The sequence below is a fragment of the Nomia melanderi genome, chromosome 6 (genome assembly GCF_051020985.1).
Source record: "Nomia melanderi isolate GNS246 chromosome 6, iyNomMela1, whole genome shotgun sequence".
Lineage (NCBI taxonomy): Eukaryota > Metazoa > Arthropoda > Insecta > Hymenoptera > Halictidae > Nomia > Nomia melanderi.
The window spans coordinates 11,974,923-11,998,376 of NC_135004.1; the positions used below are offsets into that span (position 1 = coordinate 11,974,923).

Genomic DNA, 23,454 nt, shown 5'->3' on the forward strand with positions numbered 1-23,454 from the left:
TTTATCCGGAGAATAGGCAAGATATTTGAAAATTTTATATTTTAAGATTTTATATTTAAAAATTTTACATTTTAAATATTGAATTTTTCGTGTATTTATTTTCGACGAATAAAATCTTGTGTTATCATCCAACAGGTCTGGTTTCCATTTGTTAATAAAGGCTGTTTTTATGAACAATCAGTTAAAAATAGTTCACCAAATTGTCGTTCGTGAAGAGTGGGCGCTGTAATCAGTCATAGAGCAATTAGTCGGTAAAGCAGTTAACTTAAGTCATTATGTTCATAAGATATTCTATCTATTCTATATCTTATCTATGCTATTACATATTTGGACAACTTTTGTCTCTATAGACACGTAACTTACAGAGAATCACGTATCTATTTATTAGTAATGTATGGATTAAACATTGGGTGTAGAGATTATTATTAAACTCGATATTATTATTATTTTATATTTTATATCGAAATAAAAAAAAATATGGCATGTACTCTCTTAAAATATTTATATCAAGAGAAAACTAGTGCTTTTACGAACATTACATTTTCTTTAATAACGCTTCTAATAGAATTAATACATGATATAAAACTATCTTCAAATACAGAAAATCCATAAGAGTATATGTAGATATATGTAATGAAGAAAATAAGAAAATTAACAAAGCGGCCAGAAAGAAATTTTATAATAATTTATACTTAATATTTATACACAATGTAAATAACATCAAACAAAACTGAGGGGGCGCTATCTTTTTTACTTCCATGCCTGTAGATTTTCCGCCATTATGGTACATCGTATATATTGTGATATGCATCGATGATTACGAAGGATAAAAAATACGTTCATAGGAAAATGTGAAGGCAGTGCGGACGCATTGCGTTCTGTGTCTTTTATACCATTTACGTTTTGTTAAGTTTAACAAGTAAATTATTTGTTAACATCAAAATGACTTGTACGACTTAACATCGAAGTGCTGGATGGAGTTAAATAGTGTAATAAGAATGTATGTGTCTTAGATTAATAAGCTGAAGAACTAAAAACCCTTTGTACAATTCATTTTTCATTGGTAAGTAAAATCGAAACTTTGTACACCATAATTTGTGAAAATAATCAATCAAATGTTAATATTATTATTGTATTACAACATTTGAAAACAGGTATGTATTGAATATGGAAAATATTATAATGAAATAGGACTTGTATGAACTAATGTAGTTGTTTTAATTATCAATACAAATGTTTTACTGCTTTTGTTATAGTTGAAAATGTCAACAGAATATAGTAGAAGTGTTTTAAAAATGGTCATCGCACAAATTTGTCAAACAATTGGATGGCATTCAATTAATTCAACACCATTAGAATTTATGGTCGATCTCATGCAAGAATATATTTTGAGAATTGCAAAACTAACACATCAATATGCAGAAATTTGTAAGTGTTATAGAACTTTAATCGAAATGATAAAAGATTTCATGCGAATATAAAAAGTTGTATACGCTTATATTTTTCCAACTTAAACATTGTTTTTAGTGGGAAGGACGGAAACAAATCTTGATGACTTAGGGTTAGCTTTCCAACACATGAATATCGATATACAGGAATTGTCTGAATACATTAAAAATGTAGATCCTGTTCCATATCCTATAGCAGTACCTAAATTTCCAGTTCGTAGAGAAAATCATTTAAATTTTCTCAAACCTGGAAGTCGAGAAGTTGTAACAAGACCAGTGCACATTCATGAGCATTTACCAGCTATGTATCCTAATACCGAAGGTATAGTGTTTCATAATTATATTTTTACGTGTGAAATTTTGCGACAAACATGCAAATTTTCATATATTCAGAATATTTCAAATACATAATTAATAAATGTTAGAAAATATGTGACTATTGCAAAAATATGCAGGTGATTCTCATATGTTTATATCATATTTAAATATATCTATGTAGTTTAGAGGTAATAAATACTTATTCCTGTGTATTAATGTTTCAAGAATAAAAACCACGAATGTATTATAAAAGCGACTTGTTGGAAATAAGTTATGTCTAAATATGTTATGAGTAAGAATACTGTAGAAAATATATAAAGATACACTTAAAATTATATATAAAATAATAACATTATTACAGGAGTATACTATTTATTTCAAAATCACATTTGTCTTAATATATTCAAATTTTTAATACTTGATATTTATAGTATCTAAAATATTTATTTACAAATATTTTGCTTGTCACATTCAAAAGTGTTATTATCTTCAAATTTTTCTATCCTTAAAGGGAAAACTTAATTCTAGTATAGGATTAAAATAATGTACAATATGCACATATAAAATAATTTGTTTTAAGGGTGATTATAATTCCAGTAGATATAAAAGTATTACAATTTTTTCTTACAGAGTCTTGTATATGTGATTGCTATATCATACGATTGAATGAAAATCTTTTTCTTAAATGAATTCTTTAGTTTACCATTTAATTCCGAGTTTTTCTAGCTAAATTTTGCTATTTAATTTTACTTAACACTCCATACACATAAAGATGAAAAATGAAGTAATTTTTACTGTTTAATAATAAATGTATTCATCTAAAAAAAAAATGTCATTAATAGTTACAAGACTTGCATGATGTCTCAAACATGTCAGAATCAGATTTATCACCCAACACCTATAACATCTTGAAGATTTCATATTAAGGGAAGGGGTTAATTTTAAGAAGCATGTTTGAATATAGATATGTTTGCTAAGTGAAATTAGAATTTTTGTTACACAAAGATTTAAAAGTAATTTTATATAAAAATACAATGTTAATATTACAGAAGATTATGTCACAGAGAAAACTGAGACTTTAATGAATGGATCATCTGATTTATCATCGAGTAATGGAACATCGGGCAATAATTCTTTGAACGTGTCTCCTCATAGAATGTCTCCACAAGTAGTTTTTAAACGGCCTGGAGATCCTGTATCATTTGAAAGTCCAATAGTAAAACGTGTAAAAGTATTAGAAGAAGGTAGACCATTGCGTGAAATCCACAGTGTAATGATGACTACTTCAGGTTTTTTATCACCTGCTCGAGAAGGAAAACTACCCGAAGCAAGAACACCGCATCAAACTCGTCCTGATTCACCACAAACTAGTTCTTATCCAATGGTACCACCAGAATTAAAGTATGACAAGAAACCGAAAAAGATGATAAAGAAAGGATTAGAAGATGGTAAACTTGACAAAGAAAACAAGAAAAAGAACCGTGCTAAAGAATTATTTAAACCGAACAAGGTAGATGATAATAAAATTAAAAAACTAGCTGGTATGAAAGAATTAGCCAAATTAAAACCTCTAAAGCCAGGAGGTGGAAAATCACAAGGTACTGCACAAGGTTCATCAAGTAGACCGTCGACTCCTAAATTAATGTCGCCTAAGGCAGCTGGTAGTCCAAAATTAACAAAGAAAACAGAACCTAAGACTAAAACAGAAAAAGTAGTTGACCTCACAGGTGGATCTCCATCAATAGAAAGGAAAGAAGATAATATTGATAAACTTCCATCAGAACCTGATAAACAGAAACTGAACATTTTCAAAAAGATCTCAAAACCGCGGGAGGATAAAGACAAAGATACAACAGAGCAACATAAACATAAGGAACTTGATTCTAGAGAGAGTTCGCCTGGTTTAATAATTGATGAAAATAATGATAAGCAAGCGCTTCGAAATGATAGTGATGTAAAGCACGAGGAGAAAAAGGCTCCACATACACCAGACGTACATCTTCAACACGACGGAGGAGAATTAATTGATTTACAAAGCCCAGGATCTGATGTTTACATGTTTGACGATATGTCACCACCAGGAACTCCTAGTACTCCAAGAACACCGGAACTAAACATGCCCACAACTCCTACAGATCACAAAAAGAAGAGGAAAGAAAAAATAAATAAAAAGAAGGAGTTAAAATCAAGAAGTCCAAAACATTGTGCCAGTCCCAAAAAGGTAAGTTAAAATTTGTCTACAGACAGTAGTGTCAATACAAATGCACTAAATTACATAAACAAATAGTTGCAAGGTGCTTTCAAAACTCATCATTAATATGTAATTTTCATTTTTCAGACTAAGCTTTCTAATGATTCATTAGAATTGGATATACTAGATCGACCAAAAACTCCACAGGCACCAGAAACTCCACTTTCTAAAGAACCAAGTTTTCCACCTACACTTCCATTCCCTTTCTTTTCAGCGTTTCCCCCAGCACCTGGTTTAATACCACATCCTATGTTTCCTAGATTTCCATTGCCCCTAGGAAGAGGTGGTCCTGGCCCTCATCCAGCAATGCCAAATTTACCTTTACCACCTCGTTTCTTAAATTTACCTGTAAAATCCGAAGACTTTTCTAATGTATCCAAAAATAAAACTGTTGATCGTGAAAAACCTGTAATACCTTCCTCGAGTGAAATAACAGCTCCAATAACGAAACATGAAAAATTGGAGAAAGAAAAGGAAGAAAAACCGAAAATAGTTAAGCAGGATAAAGAAATAGTTACAACAGTTCCTACAAATGCTATTACAATGCCTCTATCATCTGCACCTCCAGCACCAGTTACATATCCTACACCGGTTCCCATTGTACCATCATTGCCTTCGAAAGGTACAAAAGTTGAAAAACTAGAAAAGAATGAAAAGGTAATTTATGCATTCTTTGTATCATCTTATATGTTTAAAAGTTTCTTCTTCTAGTATTTATTCTATTTGTAACAAGTATATTTTATGCGACAAAAACGTGGCATATTTTATAGAAATTGTAATTTCAGAAATCAAAGGAACATAAGAAAGAAAAGAAGGATAAACTGAAAAAGAAGAAAGACAAGAAAGAGAAGCATAAAGAAAAAACAGAGAAAGTGAAAGAAAAGAAAGAAAAAATTGATAAGAAAGAAAAAGTCGATAAAGTTAAAGAGAAAAAAGAAAAGAAGGACAAACGAAAGGAAAAGGAGGTATGGTTTAAAGTATTCAAAAGTATTATTAATCATTTTGATAAGTTTCAATCATTTTCATAAGAAACAAAATTTTAAATTTAGTCATTTGTCTTAACAACGTTAATTACAGAAGGAAGATAAAAATTCTGAAGCTGTGCCAAAAATAACATTGAAATTAGGAACAGCTTCTCCAAGACCACCAACACCTGATAGTACTCCAATGAAAAAAATGTAAGCTTATACGTTTTATTTTTTATTTATTAGTAGCTTAATGTTTATTGTAAATATTTATATTATTTTTGAAACATACATTTATCACATACACATTATATTAACGCTGTTTAATTTGTTTTTTGATTTGTTTCTTGATTTATTTCTTGAGAGCATGTATATTATAGTTTATTTTTGAGATGATTTCAATGATTAAACGTAACAAAATAATTAAACGCAAACTAAACAATGCGTTAATATATTCTGATGTATATAATAACATATACATTATTATTAGGGAAATGTGTTATAGAACAATAAAGACATTACTGAAGAAGCCCGAGGAGGAGACGAAACGAGAACCAAGTCCAGAATTGGCGAAAATATCAGCATTGGTAACGCGACCGCCAAAGCAAAAGTCGGCAAGTAAGAAAACAGAGGAGGGAACATTAGATGGAAGCCCTGCTCTTCCTACAGATACTTTCTCTGCCAGTCTTACTAGTGTGCCACTCGCAACAGTTCCTCGAGCAAAGAAAACTCTCTTCAAAACCTTACCTCAGAGAGAACCTCCTCCATCTCACTTTGATCCTTCTCCTAAGATCCCGCCTCCCCTGCCGCAACAACAACCACCGTATTATTTTGTAAGTACGTTTTATATGGTACAAATATACTTCAAATTACATAAAAACATTATCTTATCAAATATTTATATGCAAAATATCAGAGGATTGAAAATTAACTTTCAAAATATATATTTGGGGTGTCACAGCTTAACATTTTAAAAAACAAATTAATAAATAGTCTTAATTATTTTTTTTCTGCATTTGGTATTAGTACATATTAATATAAGTTTTCTTATTTATAATTTACGATTTAAATCTACAGTAAAACGTTATTCATTTACATATTTATTAATATAAACGATTGAATGAATTTTTTACCAAATGCAATTGCATATTACAGGTTTATGAAATATTATTTTTTACAATCTATGGTTAAATACATTAATGCTTTTTTGAGGAAATTTTTAAGTTTACCATTTATCATGGCGTTGCGCGAATGTTTCTAAGTCGCTATTATCACTCATCTATGATTATTGCTATTATTGTTTCACATATTACCATTGTACAGTAATGGTTAAACGTAGATGAGTCACGAACAACTCAGAGATATACGCAATGCAATGGAAATGATAAATTTTGAATTTTCTGAATTCTGAAAGCATAAATACTTTATTAACCAGCTGTACTTTCACATGTAATGTTTTACAGTTTTTTATAAACATAACAGTGAATTAAAATTAAAAATAGTTTATAATTATAATAATCATGAAATAAGCTATGGTGACAACCCTATTTCATTTTTTCATTCATACATTTCAAATTCTAGTAAAAAGAAATGAATTTTTTATTTTTGACTTTCATAGTTGCATTCACTACAATAGCATACCTTTAAGTCATTAAGATAATACTGAAAAAACATTGACATCCTTCTTTTTGTGATAAGGAAAAAAGGTATAAATAGAAGCAGACTTTGTTTGCACATTATATACATTATACCATTACGTAATTGATATTACTTTTACTATATAATATTAATTCAACCCATCAACACCATTCGAATTTCACCTCATCCAAAAACTCCAATCTCCCTATATTTCATTTTTAATTTTCTACGCATTCATGACTTGCGGTGACGGTATAATTTTCATTTGGCCTGCTTTGTTGTATTGTTACGTTTGTCTAAAGTATATTTGTAGAACAATTTCATAGCCTACATTAGACTTGTTATGTATTTCATGTTGTAATTACAAATCTACTTAATTATTTCAAATTTAGCACTTCTGTAAAGTTAATCAGGTGGATTTATTGACGTTGAAAGAAGTCTCAGAACTTATTTACTCCAAATATTTTCAAGTTATCAATTTACATTATGTTTTATTATATTTTATAATACCAACGAGTATTTTATAATACTCGATAAACGTACACGATAAATACCATTCATTTCAAGAAACCAAGTTCTAAGACCTTTCTTATATTACACTACTATTTAATTGGGTCTTAAACTTTCTCTTTTTTCCTTGATATTTTCTCTTGCAATGCAAATGCACTTACAGTATATTTTAAGGCGCTTACAAGTTGTTTTAATAGTAAAAAATTTAATAAAATAATTGTTTCAATTTTAGGAACACGTAGTTAAAATTAAAATTATGGTGGGAAAACGGAAAAAGAATCGTAGAAATTATATAACATTCTCTCAATGTGATCAGTTTTGTTATTTTAAACATTTTAATAAAACGTTAGGGATAATTATGAGTTTCCTACGATGTGATAGTAGAAACAAAATGCACTACTATTATCAGTATTAAAATGTGCATGATTTGTTGTCCATAATTTAAAAATTTATTTTCAAATGAAATCACAAACTATTCACCCAAGAGATGTTTTCAAAACAGTTTCAGCTCATATATGTGATTAATGATATATATATAATAATTTTCTAAATTCGTAGTTTCCAGTATCAAATGTTCTTATTTGTCGAAAATACGAATAAAAAAGTAATATCTACAAGAAATTATTGCATCAGTCCATATGTTCAATAAGACTATATAACTTTTATTTCAAACATTTGTTTGTATCTTTAAATGAAAGTAATTAGGACTACTGATTCTGCTGAGTTACATAATATACAGAAGTACATCCTACTAAAATATATTAACCAAATTGTTATTTTTCATAATGTTATAAATATCAAAGTAAAAAAATTTTACATAAAACTAGGATGAAACAAACCAACAACATGAGCAATATATTGTTGAAATATTTTCAACTAGAAAAAGTGTTCAAAAACTGTAATACATGATTTTATATGTTAAAGAGGTACTATATATTTAAGAAAATAATTTTGTTTTTAAAAATGTGGCAGAATGTTTTTACAAGAATATTGGAGATTTGAAAGATATTTGAATTTCAGATTTTTTAAGTAGTAATTGCATTTTACATGAGTTATGTGTATTTTTTCCATGTATACAAATAATTATAATTAAAAATTTATTTTTTGTGTTTGCAAGCATGAAATTAATATCTGATTTTGTATCTAAAATGTTGTTTAATCATGTTCTCTTGTCTAATGGGTATAATATTAGTTGCTGATCATTATTATATTGTAAAAGAATTGTGTTCAAAAAGGATTGCAATTATCTTTTTGTTCAATATATTTTATGAGTTAAATTTTATTTTATAACATTTTTTCTATCTGAAATCGTTTCAATAATATGGGGGATGAAAAATAAGTAAACAAATAATAGAATAAAATTTATGTTTACAAATTATACCATTGCTAAATAAGATGTCATACACATTTATTAACAAACTTTGTTGAAACCAAATTTGGTGAGAATATCTTATCAGTGCATAGGAAAAAATTCTTTAAAATAGGATGAATAGAAAAACCAATTTTTACGCTGGATAATAGGTACACCATACACTTTGAAATATCGAAAATCGTGCAACGAATCCCTTATAACGCTCTGTCTTGCTTTTAGTATATTCGCTCGCTCTCCTTCTCTATGTTACACTCTGCTCATTTTAATCTGATTATTAAGAGGAGATTAATTTTCAGAATCAAAACAACTGCCTTCTCATAGTTATAAAATATTTAACAGATTTTAAATATAATATACATAACTGAGGGAAAGTATTCTATAATGATGTTAGTATTATTATTAAAGATATAAATAATATTACTTGTATACAACTACAATAGTGCATTCAAATATTTAATACATGAAAATTAAAAATTAATAGGAAACAGTTTTTACAATAAGAATTTTCAGATGCTTAGTAAATACTGGATTAAGAAATTAGCAAACAGCATTACAATCTATGAAAAAGAGTTTTATTTTATGTTTACTTTAAAAGGAAAAAGTAACAACTAAATAAAACGTGAAATTCCTGTTTATATACACATCCAGAATTGAATGCCCCTTTTTAATTAATGTGAAAAGTAACTAATTTAATTCGGAATTGTAACAAAATAACCGACCCCAGTTATCGAGTACCAGCTAATGTAAAAATTTTATTTAAAATGTTGAATTTCCTTTTGTGCATAAAATTGCCTTATTTTCATTATAAAACGAACTTTATTCCACATTAAATATTCGTGTCAAAGAATACACTAATCTATATTTATTAGTGAGCAAAATGTGTACCCTTAAAAATATTATGTCCCTTGACTTGATTTAATCTTATGTATAAACAAACAGGTAACGGTAATGACGTAATAATTCTGTTAATTTTAAATAATATTTAAACAATGTTCCCTTCGTTTAGTTCAGTGACACTAGTAAATTTAAATTTAAATGAATGATAAATTAATAAAAAACAAAAACAATGACCAGAATAAGAAAGGGAAGTAATAAAAAGACATCAAAATATTGAAGAACTGATTGATTGCATGCAATTTGCATGTTGTCATTAAACAAAGCATGCGAAACAGTTAGGAATATAACGGACGGTTTTAACGGCACAGAGACGAAAGCAGATGCAGCTCTTAAAAAGGATGATGCTAAGGAAGACAAAGAAAATGGCAGGATCGTGCTGCCCACAACACCAACCACTACTGTGGTGAGTACATTCCCATTCTAAACAAAAGTCATTAGGTATTCTTTGTACAATGATAATTTAATCTATTTTCCACTTAGTTCAAATTTTAGAAATATTTGATGCCATGTCTCCAGCTTTTGCCTGAATTACCCTTAGACACTTTTTAACTTCAATTTTTAAAATCTTATCTTCAACTGAATTCTTTTAAAATATGCACAAAATATACATCTTTAATAATATATCTTGAATAATACATTTTGAAGAATTGTTCAAATTAAATACAATTGATACAAGTACGGTACAGGTTCATAGTTTAGAACGTTTCATAAGTTTCTCAACAGCATAAATTTTTGTAATTTTTAAATTAAGGGCTAAATATTTTTCATCTTTTATTATACAGTTTAAATATATACGCAATTAATATCATATTATATACCTAAAATATGTAAAGACTTAATATATTTAAATATAAAAATATGTATAATACCTCAAATTGAATAATTAAATTTTGCTAACAACCCTTTAAATGGAAAGTACATATCCAAACATGTTGATACTTTTCTACTTTATAAAACAACAATATTGTCTGTTATATTACTGCAACAGCTTTATATTACTGTAACTGTAAAAATAATATAATTTGATTAGAAAGAAGCTTGTTATAACATATACGTTTATTCCATTTAGGTGTTCATTTAAATGTTCCACGTGACCTGTACAATTCAAAGTTAAATGTCCATGCAGGGGGTTAAATATGAAATATAAGTTAATGTAATGATTCTTTCAATCCTTGTATCCACTATAGTTATTGTCCACAAAATATTAATTTTAATGCAAAAAATATTTTTTTCTTAATATTCCATTTCATTTATGTATTGTAGTATTTTCAGTGAAATATGATTTCTTAATTAGAAAATGATGGAATAGTAATATTGTATACATTCAAATTTAGAATCCATATTTCTCACTTTACAAAAAATTTATATTTTGTGTGATATACTAGGAACTGAAATGCATATATTACATTTATATTATTTGTGGTCCATGTATAAAATATACTTTCTTAGTTCTGGTTATAATATTATCCAATTTTAGGGTAATTACTTCATAGTACATACAAAATAAATTAGGATCTAATTGAGTATATGTATTACATAATATTTATTTCTAATTAATAATCAAAAATTATTAAAATATTATTACAAAACCTCTAATGTTGGAGTTGATTAACTATTTAATCCAACAAAATCTATAAGACTAAGAAAGTTAAATATTCTTTCAAAAAATCATCAATTTTGGTGCAATGAACTTGGTTTTTGTATGAGTTAATTAAAAAATAGCTCATATAGAAATAGACAGATATACATTATAAAATATTCTTAATTTGCAAGCCAAGTGAAAATTTATTTAATTACCGCAAGTCAAAACCATGGTTCTTAAATAAATCATACTAATCCTTCCCTAGTATTCATGTTGACAATACCAGCAGTAAATCATATACCTTTCTACATTATCACAAATATTAATATCAATCGCCAATGATCATTTAATTCAAGAAAGATTTTTGTATCATGTATCCATCATTCCTCGCTCATTGAATTTTGTAAACATTTTTCATGTACTGTATACAATTATTTGTACATATTATTACAATTTTTGTATAATATGTATGAGTCATCTTATAAATTACATATATGTATTCAATTTTTCTGTGAATACTTTTTCATCAACTTCATAAATTCAGAATTAAATAAAACCATATGCTTTCTAATAATGAATTATTTATATTGTAAACTATTTGATACAGTTTTATACTTCAGAATGCTAATAGTACAAAAGATGGGTTGGGTTATTTATAAATATGGTAAAAGCAATATGTATTGTGTTTTTATCGTGATATGAGTCTTTCAGGATCAAGGTGGTCGTCAAGTGTGGATATGTCCTGCTTGTGGCAACCAGGATGATGGATCTCCTATGGTTGGTTGTGATGATTGCGACGCGTGGTATCATTGGTAAGTGAAAAATAATAATATAACAAATTAATTGCAGGACAGTACATTCATCTCTAGAGCAGCCAGACTATTTAAATTATCTGTAAAAAGATAAAATTTTCTGGGTATCTGCTTTCCTTCAATAAATATATTCTAATTATATTAAAAGGTGTTAACTTGCAAACATTGTAATTAAACCTTCTATTCAGATCATTAATTTAGACATTAATGCTAATATAATAGTAGCCTGAAATGACAACAAAGTTTGTTTTATATGTTACAATCTAAAGTACTGTACATTATGAGGACAACTTCATTTTATAGTTGTATTTATTATTTAATGTATATATTTTTAATCGTTTAGGGTGTGTGTTGGTATGCAAGTACCACCAGCTGACAACGAGGACTGGTATTGCCGCTTTTGTATAGCTAAAAAACAAGAACTACATCATGATAAAAAGAAGAAGAAAAGGAAGAAAAAGGTTAAAGTTGCAGCCTAGTACAAGCTACCCGGGTCTTGTGTAAGACCCGGTTCAGCAATTCAAACCTCTACCAAAGTTAAAAAAAACAACAAGCTCAGAGTGGGGACTATAAAAAATAAAAAATTATCAAAAACTGAAATGAAGTTACAAATGAAGTCATTAAAAGAAAAAACTATACCTATCAAGGGAAAGGCAGGAAAGACTCTCATGAAAGTTAAGACTGTGAAAAAGAAAAGTAAGAAGATGAAAGATAGTGCAATTCAATTGACTTAAGCAGTGTTACCGTTTGTGATTGTTATCACAGATTCAAAAAAACTTAATTTAACACGTTGATCGCTAAATAATTCAGAAATACTAAATTATGTTTCCAATTTTTTCTAAGTTAATGTTTCAGCGTTATTGTTTCCGCAAAAATAATAACTGCGATGAAGCGGTTGGCTATTTGACATTTAATTTTAACCATTTCAAAAATTAAAAAATTGAAATGTCAACTAAAGCTTCAACTTGTTTAAAAGAAAACATATTCTGTAACAGAAGAAGATGGAAAGCCATTACTTGTAAATACTTAGACTTTAAATACTATGCATTTGTAAGAAATACCATTTTCTAAAACTCAATCTATTAAAAAGAGTAAATAGGAACTCTGATAAAACTCTTAATAGAGAAACAAAATCACCACCTGATCTCGATGTCTGAAAATTAATTTAGAAGTATCTATATCTGCACAAATAGCTTCAGTTCATTTACAAATTATGATCATTGAATTGTAATTCATGTTAGTCATTAATATTTTTTTATCGTTAAAAAAATATTCAAATTATTATATGTAAATAATCTTATTTCATAGCTTTTTTATTAAAGAAATAATTGTTACAAAAATTGTTTAAAAATTTAATAACAGAATACAAACGCTAATGTATAAATGTAAAACATAGTTTATTACTTGAGTGAAATTCATATGTAATTGTGATAAATATACTTACTAATTGCAATTCATTTATTTATTTATACTGAATTATTTCAGTATATTATTCAGATAATATTATTTAATGAATTTCTAAAAGAATTATATAATGAATAAATATGATTTTATATTCCTTTTAAAGAAAATAATAAACTATTAGGACAACAATTGTATATCATAATTGTATATCTAATTTAATAGATATGTTATATATATATATATATATTTAAGTTAATGATTTTTCAAGAAGATTTATTATCCATTAATACGTTTTACCTCTAAAAACCTGCTTTTACAGTCATGGTAATGTACACCAACATTATTTTCCATATGTAAACTATCATTAGCGTGTAATTATAATTATTATTATTATCATTATTATTATTAATTAAATAGCAGCTTAATATTTGTATTAATTAAATGTGAAAATTTTGTTCTTAGCATAAGTATGTAATCTGCAGTGCAGACATGCCACTTGCATAATTGATTTATGTTCCAGAATATAATAGAAATTCTAAAGCCATTAATTAAAAACGGTGTCTGTTAGAGAAATACTGACAGCAAATATGTCTGTATAAAAGTGGACAATGGGCACAGTTTCATGAATTGTATACAAACAGTTCCGTTGTTTTATATCCGCTATCGTACCCTAACGCCTATCTATTACTATGATCTAACAATGTAAAATTTATTTATGTGCAGGTGTCGACCAGTTGAACTTTTAACAAATGTTGCTTACAACAGTCATTGGTAACAATACTCTGTATATGTTTGACCATAAAATAACCTTGGGTACCGTTAGCATCCAACATTTGTTCTATATATATCTATTTAATTTTGATTCGATGTAATTAAAAGCAGAGATTAGTTTTTGAACAAATTTGTTTATATTTGGAAATGAAAATTTTCTTCCTACTTTTTCGTTTATTTTGTACTAACTTTTTCTTAGAATATATTGCTTATATTTAATTAAAGTACATTATGTCAATAAAACTCATAACTTTTTGATTATAAATCATTTTAAAAATTGACTTGTGTACATAGTTCCACCTCAAACATGAAGTAGTAAATCTTTTGTAAATGTTAAGAGCATTATTTATTTCGTTTTACAAATTAAAAATAAATGAACAGAACGCTATTGCAAAATTATTTAAATAGAAATAATACTAGAAACTCATATAAAGATAGTATGTGAATTGTACATAGCAGTCAACGTGTTAAAAATGATAATGTAAATTTAAAATATATGTAGAAAAAGAAATCTATTTCTCTTGTATTAAAGCAGATGCTTCTGCGTAATCGTATAAAGTGTACATTTTTTCACCTGTATTTAATGTATTCGAAATTATTCCATAATTAATGACCATTACGAATGTGGTTGTAAAAATATGACTGATTATTTTGCACGTGTAATAATAATCCTTACATTTCTGATTATTTTTCTACGAAACCTCTTAAATTTGCAAATAAAAGTATTTATTTCCAAATGTTTATGCAACTTTTAGCGCATATTATACAGTGTGAAATATATTTTCCCGTAAACAAAGGGTATGTCACTTACCACATTGAAACCCATCTGGATAGATTTACTCATGTCAAAATTGACAATACACATTCAAATCGGTAAATCTATCTGATTAATTGACAATAAACACCATAAATAAAAACAAAATATAACATGACTTAACAATCATTTGTAATATAATTAAATTATTTATAACGTGATTTATTTTAGATTACAATTGAATTACTATTTGTGATAACATTGTAGGAATATGAATATAATAATATACTCAAACATAATTTTACTTGATGTAATAAAATATCAGGAATCTACTCCTGGCAGAATATCATTTGGGTCTCAATGTGATAAGACTGGAAACTTAAATGAGAGGTACAGTAAAATTTAAGAGTTGTAATTATTTATTGATTTCAGTATACACAATTAAATCGAAATTCTTTGTGCTTTTATATAAATTTCGTTCGTATAGATTATAAGTACTCTAATGTATTCAAAATTGTAAGCTTGTAAACAATGAACTCCTCTAAAAAAAGTAAAATTGTTAGGATTAATTTTATTATAATTTTTGAAAAATATGAAAAGTAATATATATAATATATATATTTTATAAATTATATATATATTATTATATATTATTATATATTATTATATATATATTATTATATATATTATATATTATATATATTATATATCGTTGTGCATAATTCAGACAGTGTATTATTTTTCTTCTGTTATTGAATAACGCATCATAGATATAACACAATTGGACTTATAAAGTCGAAACTAAAATCAATAAAAAAATAGTTGTATAATTGACTTCGTATTTTATAATTTTATATCGAAATATCACTAAAACATTAATGTAAAAAATTTGCAATTCATTAAAGCATGTAATATTAAATCTTATTAAAAATAATTTCATTGTAAAAAGTAAAAACAATTTTCGCTGAAATAAACATATATAAATTTTTTACATAGAACTAGTATACAATTAATTTCAATATTTAACATGACTGTCTTATGTTACTTCGAAATTGTATAATATAGGGAACAATATCCAGTATACAAATTTAATGGTTTTAAAGGAGTCCATGTTATATAAATTATATTTTTATATGTATTCATAAATACCCATTTTTTTACGATCATATTAAATATAGGTACTATCAATTGTGTTTATAGTTTTTAATATATTGTAAAATATTAAGTTTAAATGCATTGTTAAAAGGCATGCAGACTTCTTAGTTTTCTAAATTGTAATATTCCATTGAAAGAATATAAGTTAAAATAATTACATATTCCTTTAGAACCATAAAATATTAATGTAAAATAACTTTTAGATCATGGATAGCTTAGAAATCCTTTAAAATAGTCGTGTGAATGATACATTCTACATGATACAAAGTGAAGCATTATTGTAATACAGAACGAATGTTCTAAAAAATTAAAATAAAAAATGTTACATATTTGACAAAACATACAACAAATGAATTTTAGATAAAGATTAAATTACTAAATAATTTTTAATTATGTATTAATCATTTTTATTAAAATGGATAACACACTGAAAATGTATTCAAATATTATACCTATTATTATTCTACCCTTAAAAGTAAATGAACATAAATATACTTCATCATTTCACATAACTGTGTAATGAATAAGTGTGACCTCCACGAAAAGGTAAAGGTAATCAAATTGGGGTCACCAGTAGTAATTACCATTCTTCTATAGAATGATAGTCGGCTTTAATAACGGAAACGCAACGTTTGATTTGTTAGTTTGTAGTATAGCCTGCTATCTTTTGAAAGGACAACGTTCCCATTCACTTTTACCTATTGTCGCCATATTGATTTTATTTAAAGGGTTACGGAAAAAAATAAACAATATTTTAGGGGTAAATGTATCTAATTTAAAATATTGTAATCAACAATTGGTTTAATAGTATTTCAATTATATTTTTCAATAATGTCTACACAGAACATATAACATATAACATTTAGAACATATAAAAATATTACCGAATGGTTCATAGATATTAATTCGTGCTATCAGTCTGTTTGAACTCATGGGGATTTATAAACAAGTGGTGTGACGTGTCGTCGTGTAATTACGAAAAGCATGTGGGATGTCATTCACTAATACAATAGAATGACATTCAATTGCTATAGTAATTGAGAGAGTTCCAGTGTTATAATCTTGAAATCGACAAGGGGCAGTGCCCATTCCAATCAAACCTAACCTTATATACTAACAGGCTCGAAACATGGGTAAGCAAACGATTCATAAACAGTATTATCATTTTACGTTTCGCATAAAAAAAGTCCTTTTCCTAGAATATCATGTAATCCGTTTCCTAGCAACATATCGATAATGCTAGCGTACGATACGTTTCATAATCTTATCTGTAATATATATAGAAAGATTACTCATTCATCACTTTAGTCATTTCTTCACGCCTTAATCGAACAGGTAGTTGACGCTAATTGTCATTAAAAATGAGAAATTCTCAAACAATAAACGACAGTTTACCATTGCGGAGGAGATTCGACAGCGATATTAGCTTAGACAGATTCTCTGAAAAAAGTCTTCATGGACTTGAATATGAGAATAGATCTTTCAGTAAGTTTGTTTATGTGAAGAAATGACTATTAGTTAAAAATTAATATAATATAGTTATTAGGAAATTTATAATAGACTTTATATTGAAAATAATGAATTATGATAAATTGTAAGTCATTATGTATTATTACAGGGAGTATATGTAATGATTGTATGGCCAGAGTGCCGTACGCTACTCTTATTGCAACTATTATGTGTTCTTTGGGAGTTGGTATTTTTTGTGGGACAATGTACAGAGGTGGTACATTGGCTTCTCTGATGATGGATCAGGTATTATAGAATGTTGCTTTGATATAAATATATTATGTAATACATATGTTTAATCATTAAGTTTATTATAAGGTATTTCATTTACGACTTGGTTGGTTGGAAGCTGTGCAATTAATTTTTGCCACAATTGGTGCTAGTATGGCAGCATTAGGATTTATGATACTATGTGTTGGTTGCCTCGCAACTGGAGCTACAAGGCACAAAGTATATAGAGCATGGAGGTCTAGAGTTGGTGGTCGCATTTCATGTGCTGTTGTATGTATCTGTGCTCATAAGTATCAATTTCAAGATTAACAAAACAATAAATATGCATATTTTCCATTTTTTAGTTTATGACAATCACATATATTCTAGAATTAGGTTGGCTATTCATATTTGCATTCCTAGTTATAATTACTTGGGTTTTCACTATATTTTGGGGACTGTGCAGCAATCCTAGAGTTGAATCCCTTGATCAGTGTATTGATTTTACTCAATTCAGTAAGTTCTACAATGCTTTACGTTATAAACTTTATGTCTAATTGGAGGAAAATTATAACATATTAAATATCATTTTTGCACATAGGTTTCATATTTCCCAATAATACTAGAGTAGAAGATATGAAGGTGTGTGGACCACAAGAGGTGAAACTATTTTGTAAAGATTTTGTGGAAAAAGCAGAGCTGATGTTTATCTTGGCAACAGTAGCTGCAATGCTAGTTGTGTTAAGTCTTATACATTACTTAATGTGTCTGTCTGCTAATTATGCACATATTCGAGATCATGAGAAATTCCAAGAGCTACAAGAACTTCAGTACCTGCAGGATCCAGTTGATCCGGATTCTCCTCAATCTGGTATGGGAACTTTGAGCTCTCATCATCGTGCCAAGGATAGATTCTAGGATACGGCCCGCGAGATCTTCGCTATGAATCCTTTATAAATTCATCACTCCTGTTTACAGGAAACTGAAGATCTCTCCTCTATAAGGATATAAAATCTTTTGGTGTTGCTCTTCTCTCTGTACCTAAATTCAGTATTCTACTAATCGAGTATTACTGTAGTTTACTGATTGAAGATCTTGCGGGAACACTTTATGCCGTCCATTTTCTATGACTGTCTCAAGCATTTATTTTTTTTGTCTTAAATTTACTAATAACAAATAAGATATATCATCTATTCTAGTGTTGAACAATTCCATTATCGTTAAAATCCATAAGATGTTTAAAAAAAGTATGGGCATAAGGTACAACAAAATAATGAAAAATATTGTATAAATGTTTCTGCTATATGTGCCTAATTAATTTTTAAATTTATGCCCATTTCTTTAACACATCTTGAGTAGATTAATATACATAATAAGATTCCATAATTCGTATGTGTTTAAAAATGAATAAGAGTTTCATTTAGAAAAACAATGTACAGTGAATATGCGCGAGGCACAAAGAATATAGCGCACAGAATATATATATATATATATACTTTTTAATTTTTATTCCACATAAAAATATATTTATATTCAAATATACAAATGTCTACTATGCACTAAACTGTTATTTGGTATAGTAACTATTTGATTGCTGATGTCTGTATATTACATAAGACTGTTTAACAATGCAGACTATATATTAAGTATTGTTAATATTCATATTGAGATTTTTTGCACTGAAAGAGGGCAGCTTTATTTAAAAAGCTATTTGTATTATACATTACTGTTACTCAAATCTTTTAATCGTACTGGAAGGGACAGTAAGAAAACTAAAAATTAACTAGTTATGTTTCCATTTCTTTAAACTGCTATCTATTGCAATAGTATTTAAAAATCCTATTAAAGATATTCGTCTTTATTAATTCTATTTTCTCTCAGTACATGAAATAAAGTATTAAATTAACAATCAGTTATTGTTACATAATTACTTAAAAAAATCAAACAGTAATATGTTACATAAAGGTAACAATAAAAAAATTACTTCAAATTATATTTCATATGCACAAGACCTGATTGTGCCAAACTCATTCGACTTGAATAAAGTAAAAAATCATCACATTGTTATAAATAAAATTATCATATTCTACATTACTGTTAAGAAACAAATTCTAAAATGATTATATTCAAAATTAACTTGGAGTAAACCTGTACTTGCTCAATTCACTTAATAATGATTTGTAGTTTCTTTGAACATGTAATAAACTTCAAAAACTGGAAAATTGTTTCAGGACAAATAAGTATAAATAATACTGTATTACGCACACTTCGTAAACGTATATCAATTTGATAATTATATTTTATTTACACAAATTTACGATAAAACGCTTGTTTATATAAGAGAATATAATTGCGCAGGTTACACTGAATAAAAAATGGATTTATTGTTGTTTTTATTTAAACTATGCGATACAATTCTCGTTTCTAAACGTTTGTATATTTCTGTAAGATTGAATAAAATTTACTTTCTATTTCGTATATACGATTTTTGAAAATAGTTTAAAAGTGTTCCTTAAATCCTAAAGCTTCTTTGCTGTTTATCAATAGACAAATTTTCTTTTTATTATGTACAGTTAATTACAATTTGTACAAATTGTATGAATCGTAAGTTAATCGTCGTCAAACTGGAGATCCAATTCCAGATCGAGTGCACTGACTTCTTGGAAGGTATTGATGAAAGTGTACCGCGAAAATATCATGTACAATTTTCGGAACCAGACATATTGGGACTTGTGTGCAGTCATAGCATTCTATAAAGGCAAGAAACAGCTTCAAAATATATTTTACTCATATTAAAATGTACACTAATATAGGAATTAATAGTATCAATGAGGGTATAAAGGATTTATCATCATGAAGTTTTTAATTATAATGCATAAAATTAATTTTAAAGTTTTAGAAAAAATAACACAAAACCTGGACACTTACTCTTATGATTTTTCTTTGATCGTATGTTACTAAATACCAGTATGAAGCAGTTAATAAGCTAATTGGTAAATCTATGAGTTGTACATATTTTCTAATTATATTCACAGACTCTAACACGTATAACTTACAATCTGAAAAAAAGTTATGTTTCTTAGTATTAATGTAGTATTAGTTTAGTATTCTAAAAAATGATACTAACAAGATGGTACTTTTTTTTCAATACATAATGCAGCTATGGCAAAGTATAGGGAGATATGATTTTTATGTCGACTTATGCCATGCTTGTCAAATGTTACAACAGCATTGATTTTATAAGTCTCTACATGTTGTAAAATATATTCCGCCACTACTTCTGTTGGCCATTGTACATTTTGATCATCAGGTAACTCTGTACTCCTATACATGCATTTATTGAACTATGATAGAAGATTAGAAGGATAGATTGTGACTACATACAAATAAGTAATAACAAGTTATATTGCGGAATAATTAAGTGAAATTGTTCCCTTACATTACTATAGTTACATTAGCTTCAGGAATTCCTAATATTTTTGTACAATCCCATAGTTCCTCTTTCCTCCTTTTATGTCCACCTAAAAGAATATTTTACAAAAGGAAGCTAATTTATTTCGTTACTAGTAATGTTGTTTTAGTGATGAATAGACTAATGTAATTACAAATTGCATTTTATTAAAAGACCACAATACCTAATATCAACAGAATAGATAAATAGATATTATATTTATATGTGTTATTATTAACAAGTAAAACTTCATACCAGTGGTAAGACAAAGAAGATACAGCTCACTAGCCTTTGACTTTGTGACCCAGTACACCAACGGACCATAGAACATGACTTCATCATCAGGATGAGCCGTAACTAACAATATTCTAGCGGGTGGACCTGGAAGCTGCCACGCTGTGTGGCTGACTTTCTTCAAGATTGAATAAAGGCAAGTGCAAACGCAAAAATAGGCAACAATAGCAATTAGCAATTGCCATGATATTTCTTTTATATAATACCACCACCAACAAATTGCTTCATTAATTTGCAGACTAAAGTATTCCTTAATCAAATCGAAATCTAACATTTTTAATGACGACGTACGAACTACTTTCACTTACAAGTGTCACGGTCCTGTCATATTTCTGGAAGAGCTTGCTACCCTTTGGAAGCTCGGGATAAGAATTCTTTCTTTAGCGGAACATCGTGAGGTTATGTCGTACAGAAACCAGATAATAGGATTGGACGCCATACTTGTGTAAGTCGATACAAACTATTATTATAATGCTCGTTCATACTTATTTGCGATCTTTCTGATATTTTATTTTTTCATTCTTTTCAATTTGTTTCTTTTTGTACAGATTTTGCGTAATTTTTTCTAAACGTATTTATATTTAATCGTGATCATTTAAAGTGTAAAAGCAGCACATTTTGAATACAATGTGCAATTTCCAATTATTATTGAATATTTTTAATTATTTCTTGCCTACAAATTGAAATTTTTTTACGAATTGAAATAGTTCGCATTATGCAATATTCTTAATGAAAGTTGGTTAATTCATGATGATGAATTAGTGGGACTAATTTGTTGTCCCCCTTTCATCTCAATTTGTACTGGGCAACTAGATATTTATATACAAGTTTCAATTAATGTACAAAAATTTATGATTTTATGATCTAAAACTTTTCCCGCGCAGTATTACAGGATGTCCAGGATTTAAAATCCCCTATATCCAAAATGTGACGTTTATTTTAATTTTGTTGACAAAACGATGTTCTTTTTGTATTTTATATACAAATTTAGATTGAGATAGTTTCTATATTTGAAAACAATATAAAATTTCAAGTTCATCGTTAGAAATACAACTTATCTAATTTGTACTTGACATTAATTGACTCTACGCCAATGTGACATAAGTGGTATATCAATATCGAACAATCCTTACACGCTACTTTGGGTTATGTCATTCAATATACGGGTAGTATAAAATTTGAAGATTTCATTATGGGCGAGGGAAAAGAGGACGTGGACGTGTTTCGTGATACACCTGTAAGATATTTGGGTAATACTGGACAGGTTATCACACAATGTTATTTAAATTTTCATTGATAGTTTGAATTTCATAATAGTCACTATCATTGTCAGCATTTTTAACATCCATAATTTTCTTATTTTCAGATTCATATTTTATGTAAGACTCTTCTTATAAATTTTAATTATTTCTATAGGATATGCAAATGAAGTGGGTGAGGCTTTTAGACCCATAGTACCCTCATCAGTTGTGTGGTGCAGTTATGCTGTGGCCACTGGGTACGTCCTTGCAGATACAATCCACAAAGGGTGGAAACAATATCATGTAAGTTAAATGAGAAAAAGAATATCTTAAAACATTACATCACGTGAATGTAAAAAAATTATGTTTTAGGGAAATGCATCTGCTGAAGCAACTAAAAATGCTTTATATTCCATGACTGACACTTTACTGTGGCAGACATTTGCATCCGTTGTTATTCCTGGTTTCACAATTAACAGAATTTGTTTTGCTGTCCAATGTTTGCAAAGAAATACTTGTAATCCAATTTTAAGAAGTCGGTGGATATCAACTGCAATTGGGTTAGCTTCTATACCTCTCATAATACAGCCCATAGACCATATAGTGGATGAAGCAATGAATGTAACTTATAGAAAGTGGGTAGGCTATCACCCTAAATAACCATTGATACAAAATATAGGTATAAATTTTAGGCGATAAATCTTAGAGTTAATAAATTTCCAAGTAAAAAGAAAGTATTATGGCTTATGATATTGTTAAAAAAAGACAATAGTACAATACACGGAAATTATATATATTTTACTATATTTTATACATTAAATATTTTTATTTCCATATTACAGGGCAGCCAGCCCTGCAAATAAAAAATCTGT

At 27.8% G+C, this 23,454-nt stretch overlaps 4 protein-coding genes across 11 annotated transcripts; 3 read left to right on the top strand and 1 right to left on the bottom strand.

Moving 5' to 3' along the window:
* Positions 1–340: 340 nt before the first annotated feature.
* On the top strand, positions 341–14,547 carry Taf3 (TBP-associated factor 3). Of its 4 annotated transcripts, none has more exons than XM_076368757.1 (11): positions 341–1,063; positions 1,257–1,428; positions 1,528–1,770; positions 2,816–3,987; positions 4,105–4,674; positions 4,803–4,982; positions 5,095–5,195; positions 5,473–5,815; positions 9,708–9,802; positions 11,693–11,793; positions 12,137–14,547. In XM_076368757.1, exons 2-11 carry the CDS (start codon positions 1,263–1,265, stop codon positions 12,199–12,201), a joined length of 3,036 nt encoding a protein of 1,011 aa, XP_076224872.1. In that variant the 5' UTR covers positions 341–1,063; positions 1,257–1,262; the 3' UTR covers positions 12,202–14,547. The 4 variants fall into 4 exon arrangements, with proteins under 4 accessions (XP_076224872.1, XP_076224873.1, XP_031834624.1 ...); XM_076368758.1 differs by having other exon boundaries at positions 5,488–5,815; XM_031978764.2 differs by lacking the exon at positions 9,708–9,802.
* A 1,757-nt stretch (positions 14,548–16,304) lies between these two features.
* On the top strand, positions 16,305–19,946 carry M6 (neuronal membrane glycoprotein M6). 5 transcript variants are annotated; one of them, XM_031978743.2, is made up of 6 exons: positions 16,305–16,423; positions 16,776–17,010; positions 17,496–17,632; positions 17,705–17,887; positions 17,962–18,112; positions 18,198–19,946. In XM_031978743.2, exons 2-6 carry the CDS (start codon positions 17,007–17,009, stop codon positions 18,512–18,514), a joined length of 792 nt encoding a protein of 263 aa, XP_031834603.1. In that variant the 5' UTR covers positions 16,305–16,423; positions 16,776–17,006; the 3' UTR covers positions 18,515–19,946. The 5 variants fall into 5 exon arrangements, with proteins under 5 accessions (XP_031834603.1, XP_031834602.1, XP_076224875.1 ...); XM_031978742.2 differs by lacking the exon at positions 16,305–16,423 and adding an exon at positions 16,430–16,637; XM_031978741.2 differs by lacking the exons at positions 16,305–16,423; positions 16,776–17,010 and adding an exon at positions 17,033–17,362 and having other exon boundaries at positions 18,198–18,467; positions 18,575–19,946.
* An 86-nt stretch (positions 19,947–20,032) lies between these two features.
* PIG-L (phosphatidylinositol glycan anchor biosynthesis class L) lies at positions 20,033–22,109 on the bottom strand. Its single transcript, XM_031978744.2, has 5 exons — positions 21,303–22,109; positions 21,036–21,117; positions 20,724–20,920; positions 20,525–20,655; positions 20,033–20,346 (listed from the first exon to the last, which is right to left on the bottom strand). The coding sequence occupies exons 1-5, from the start codon at positions 21,613–21,615 to the stop codon at positions 20,206–20,208; spliced, it is 864 nt and encodes a 287-aa protein (XP_031834604.1). The 5' UTR covers positions 21,616–22,109; the 3' UTR covers positions 20,033–20,205.
* On the top strand, positions 22,099–23,453 carry LOC116427900 (mitochondrial fission process protein 1). Its single transcript, XM_031978745.2, has 3 exons — positions 22,099–22,591; positions 22,758–22,885; positions 22,955–23,453. Exons 1-3 carry the CDS (start codon positions 22,534–22,536, stop codon positions 23,240–23,242), a joined length of 474 nt encoding a protein of 157 aa, XP_031834605.1. The 5' UTR covers positions 22,099–22,533; the 3' UTR covers positions 23,243–23,453.
* The last annotated feature ends 1 nt before the right edge of the window (position 23,454 follows it).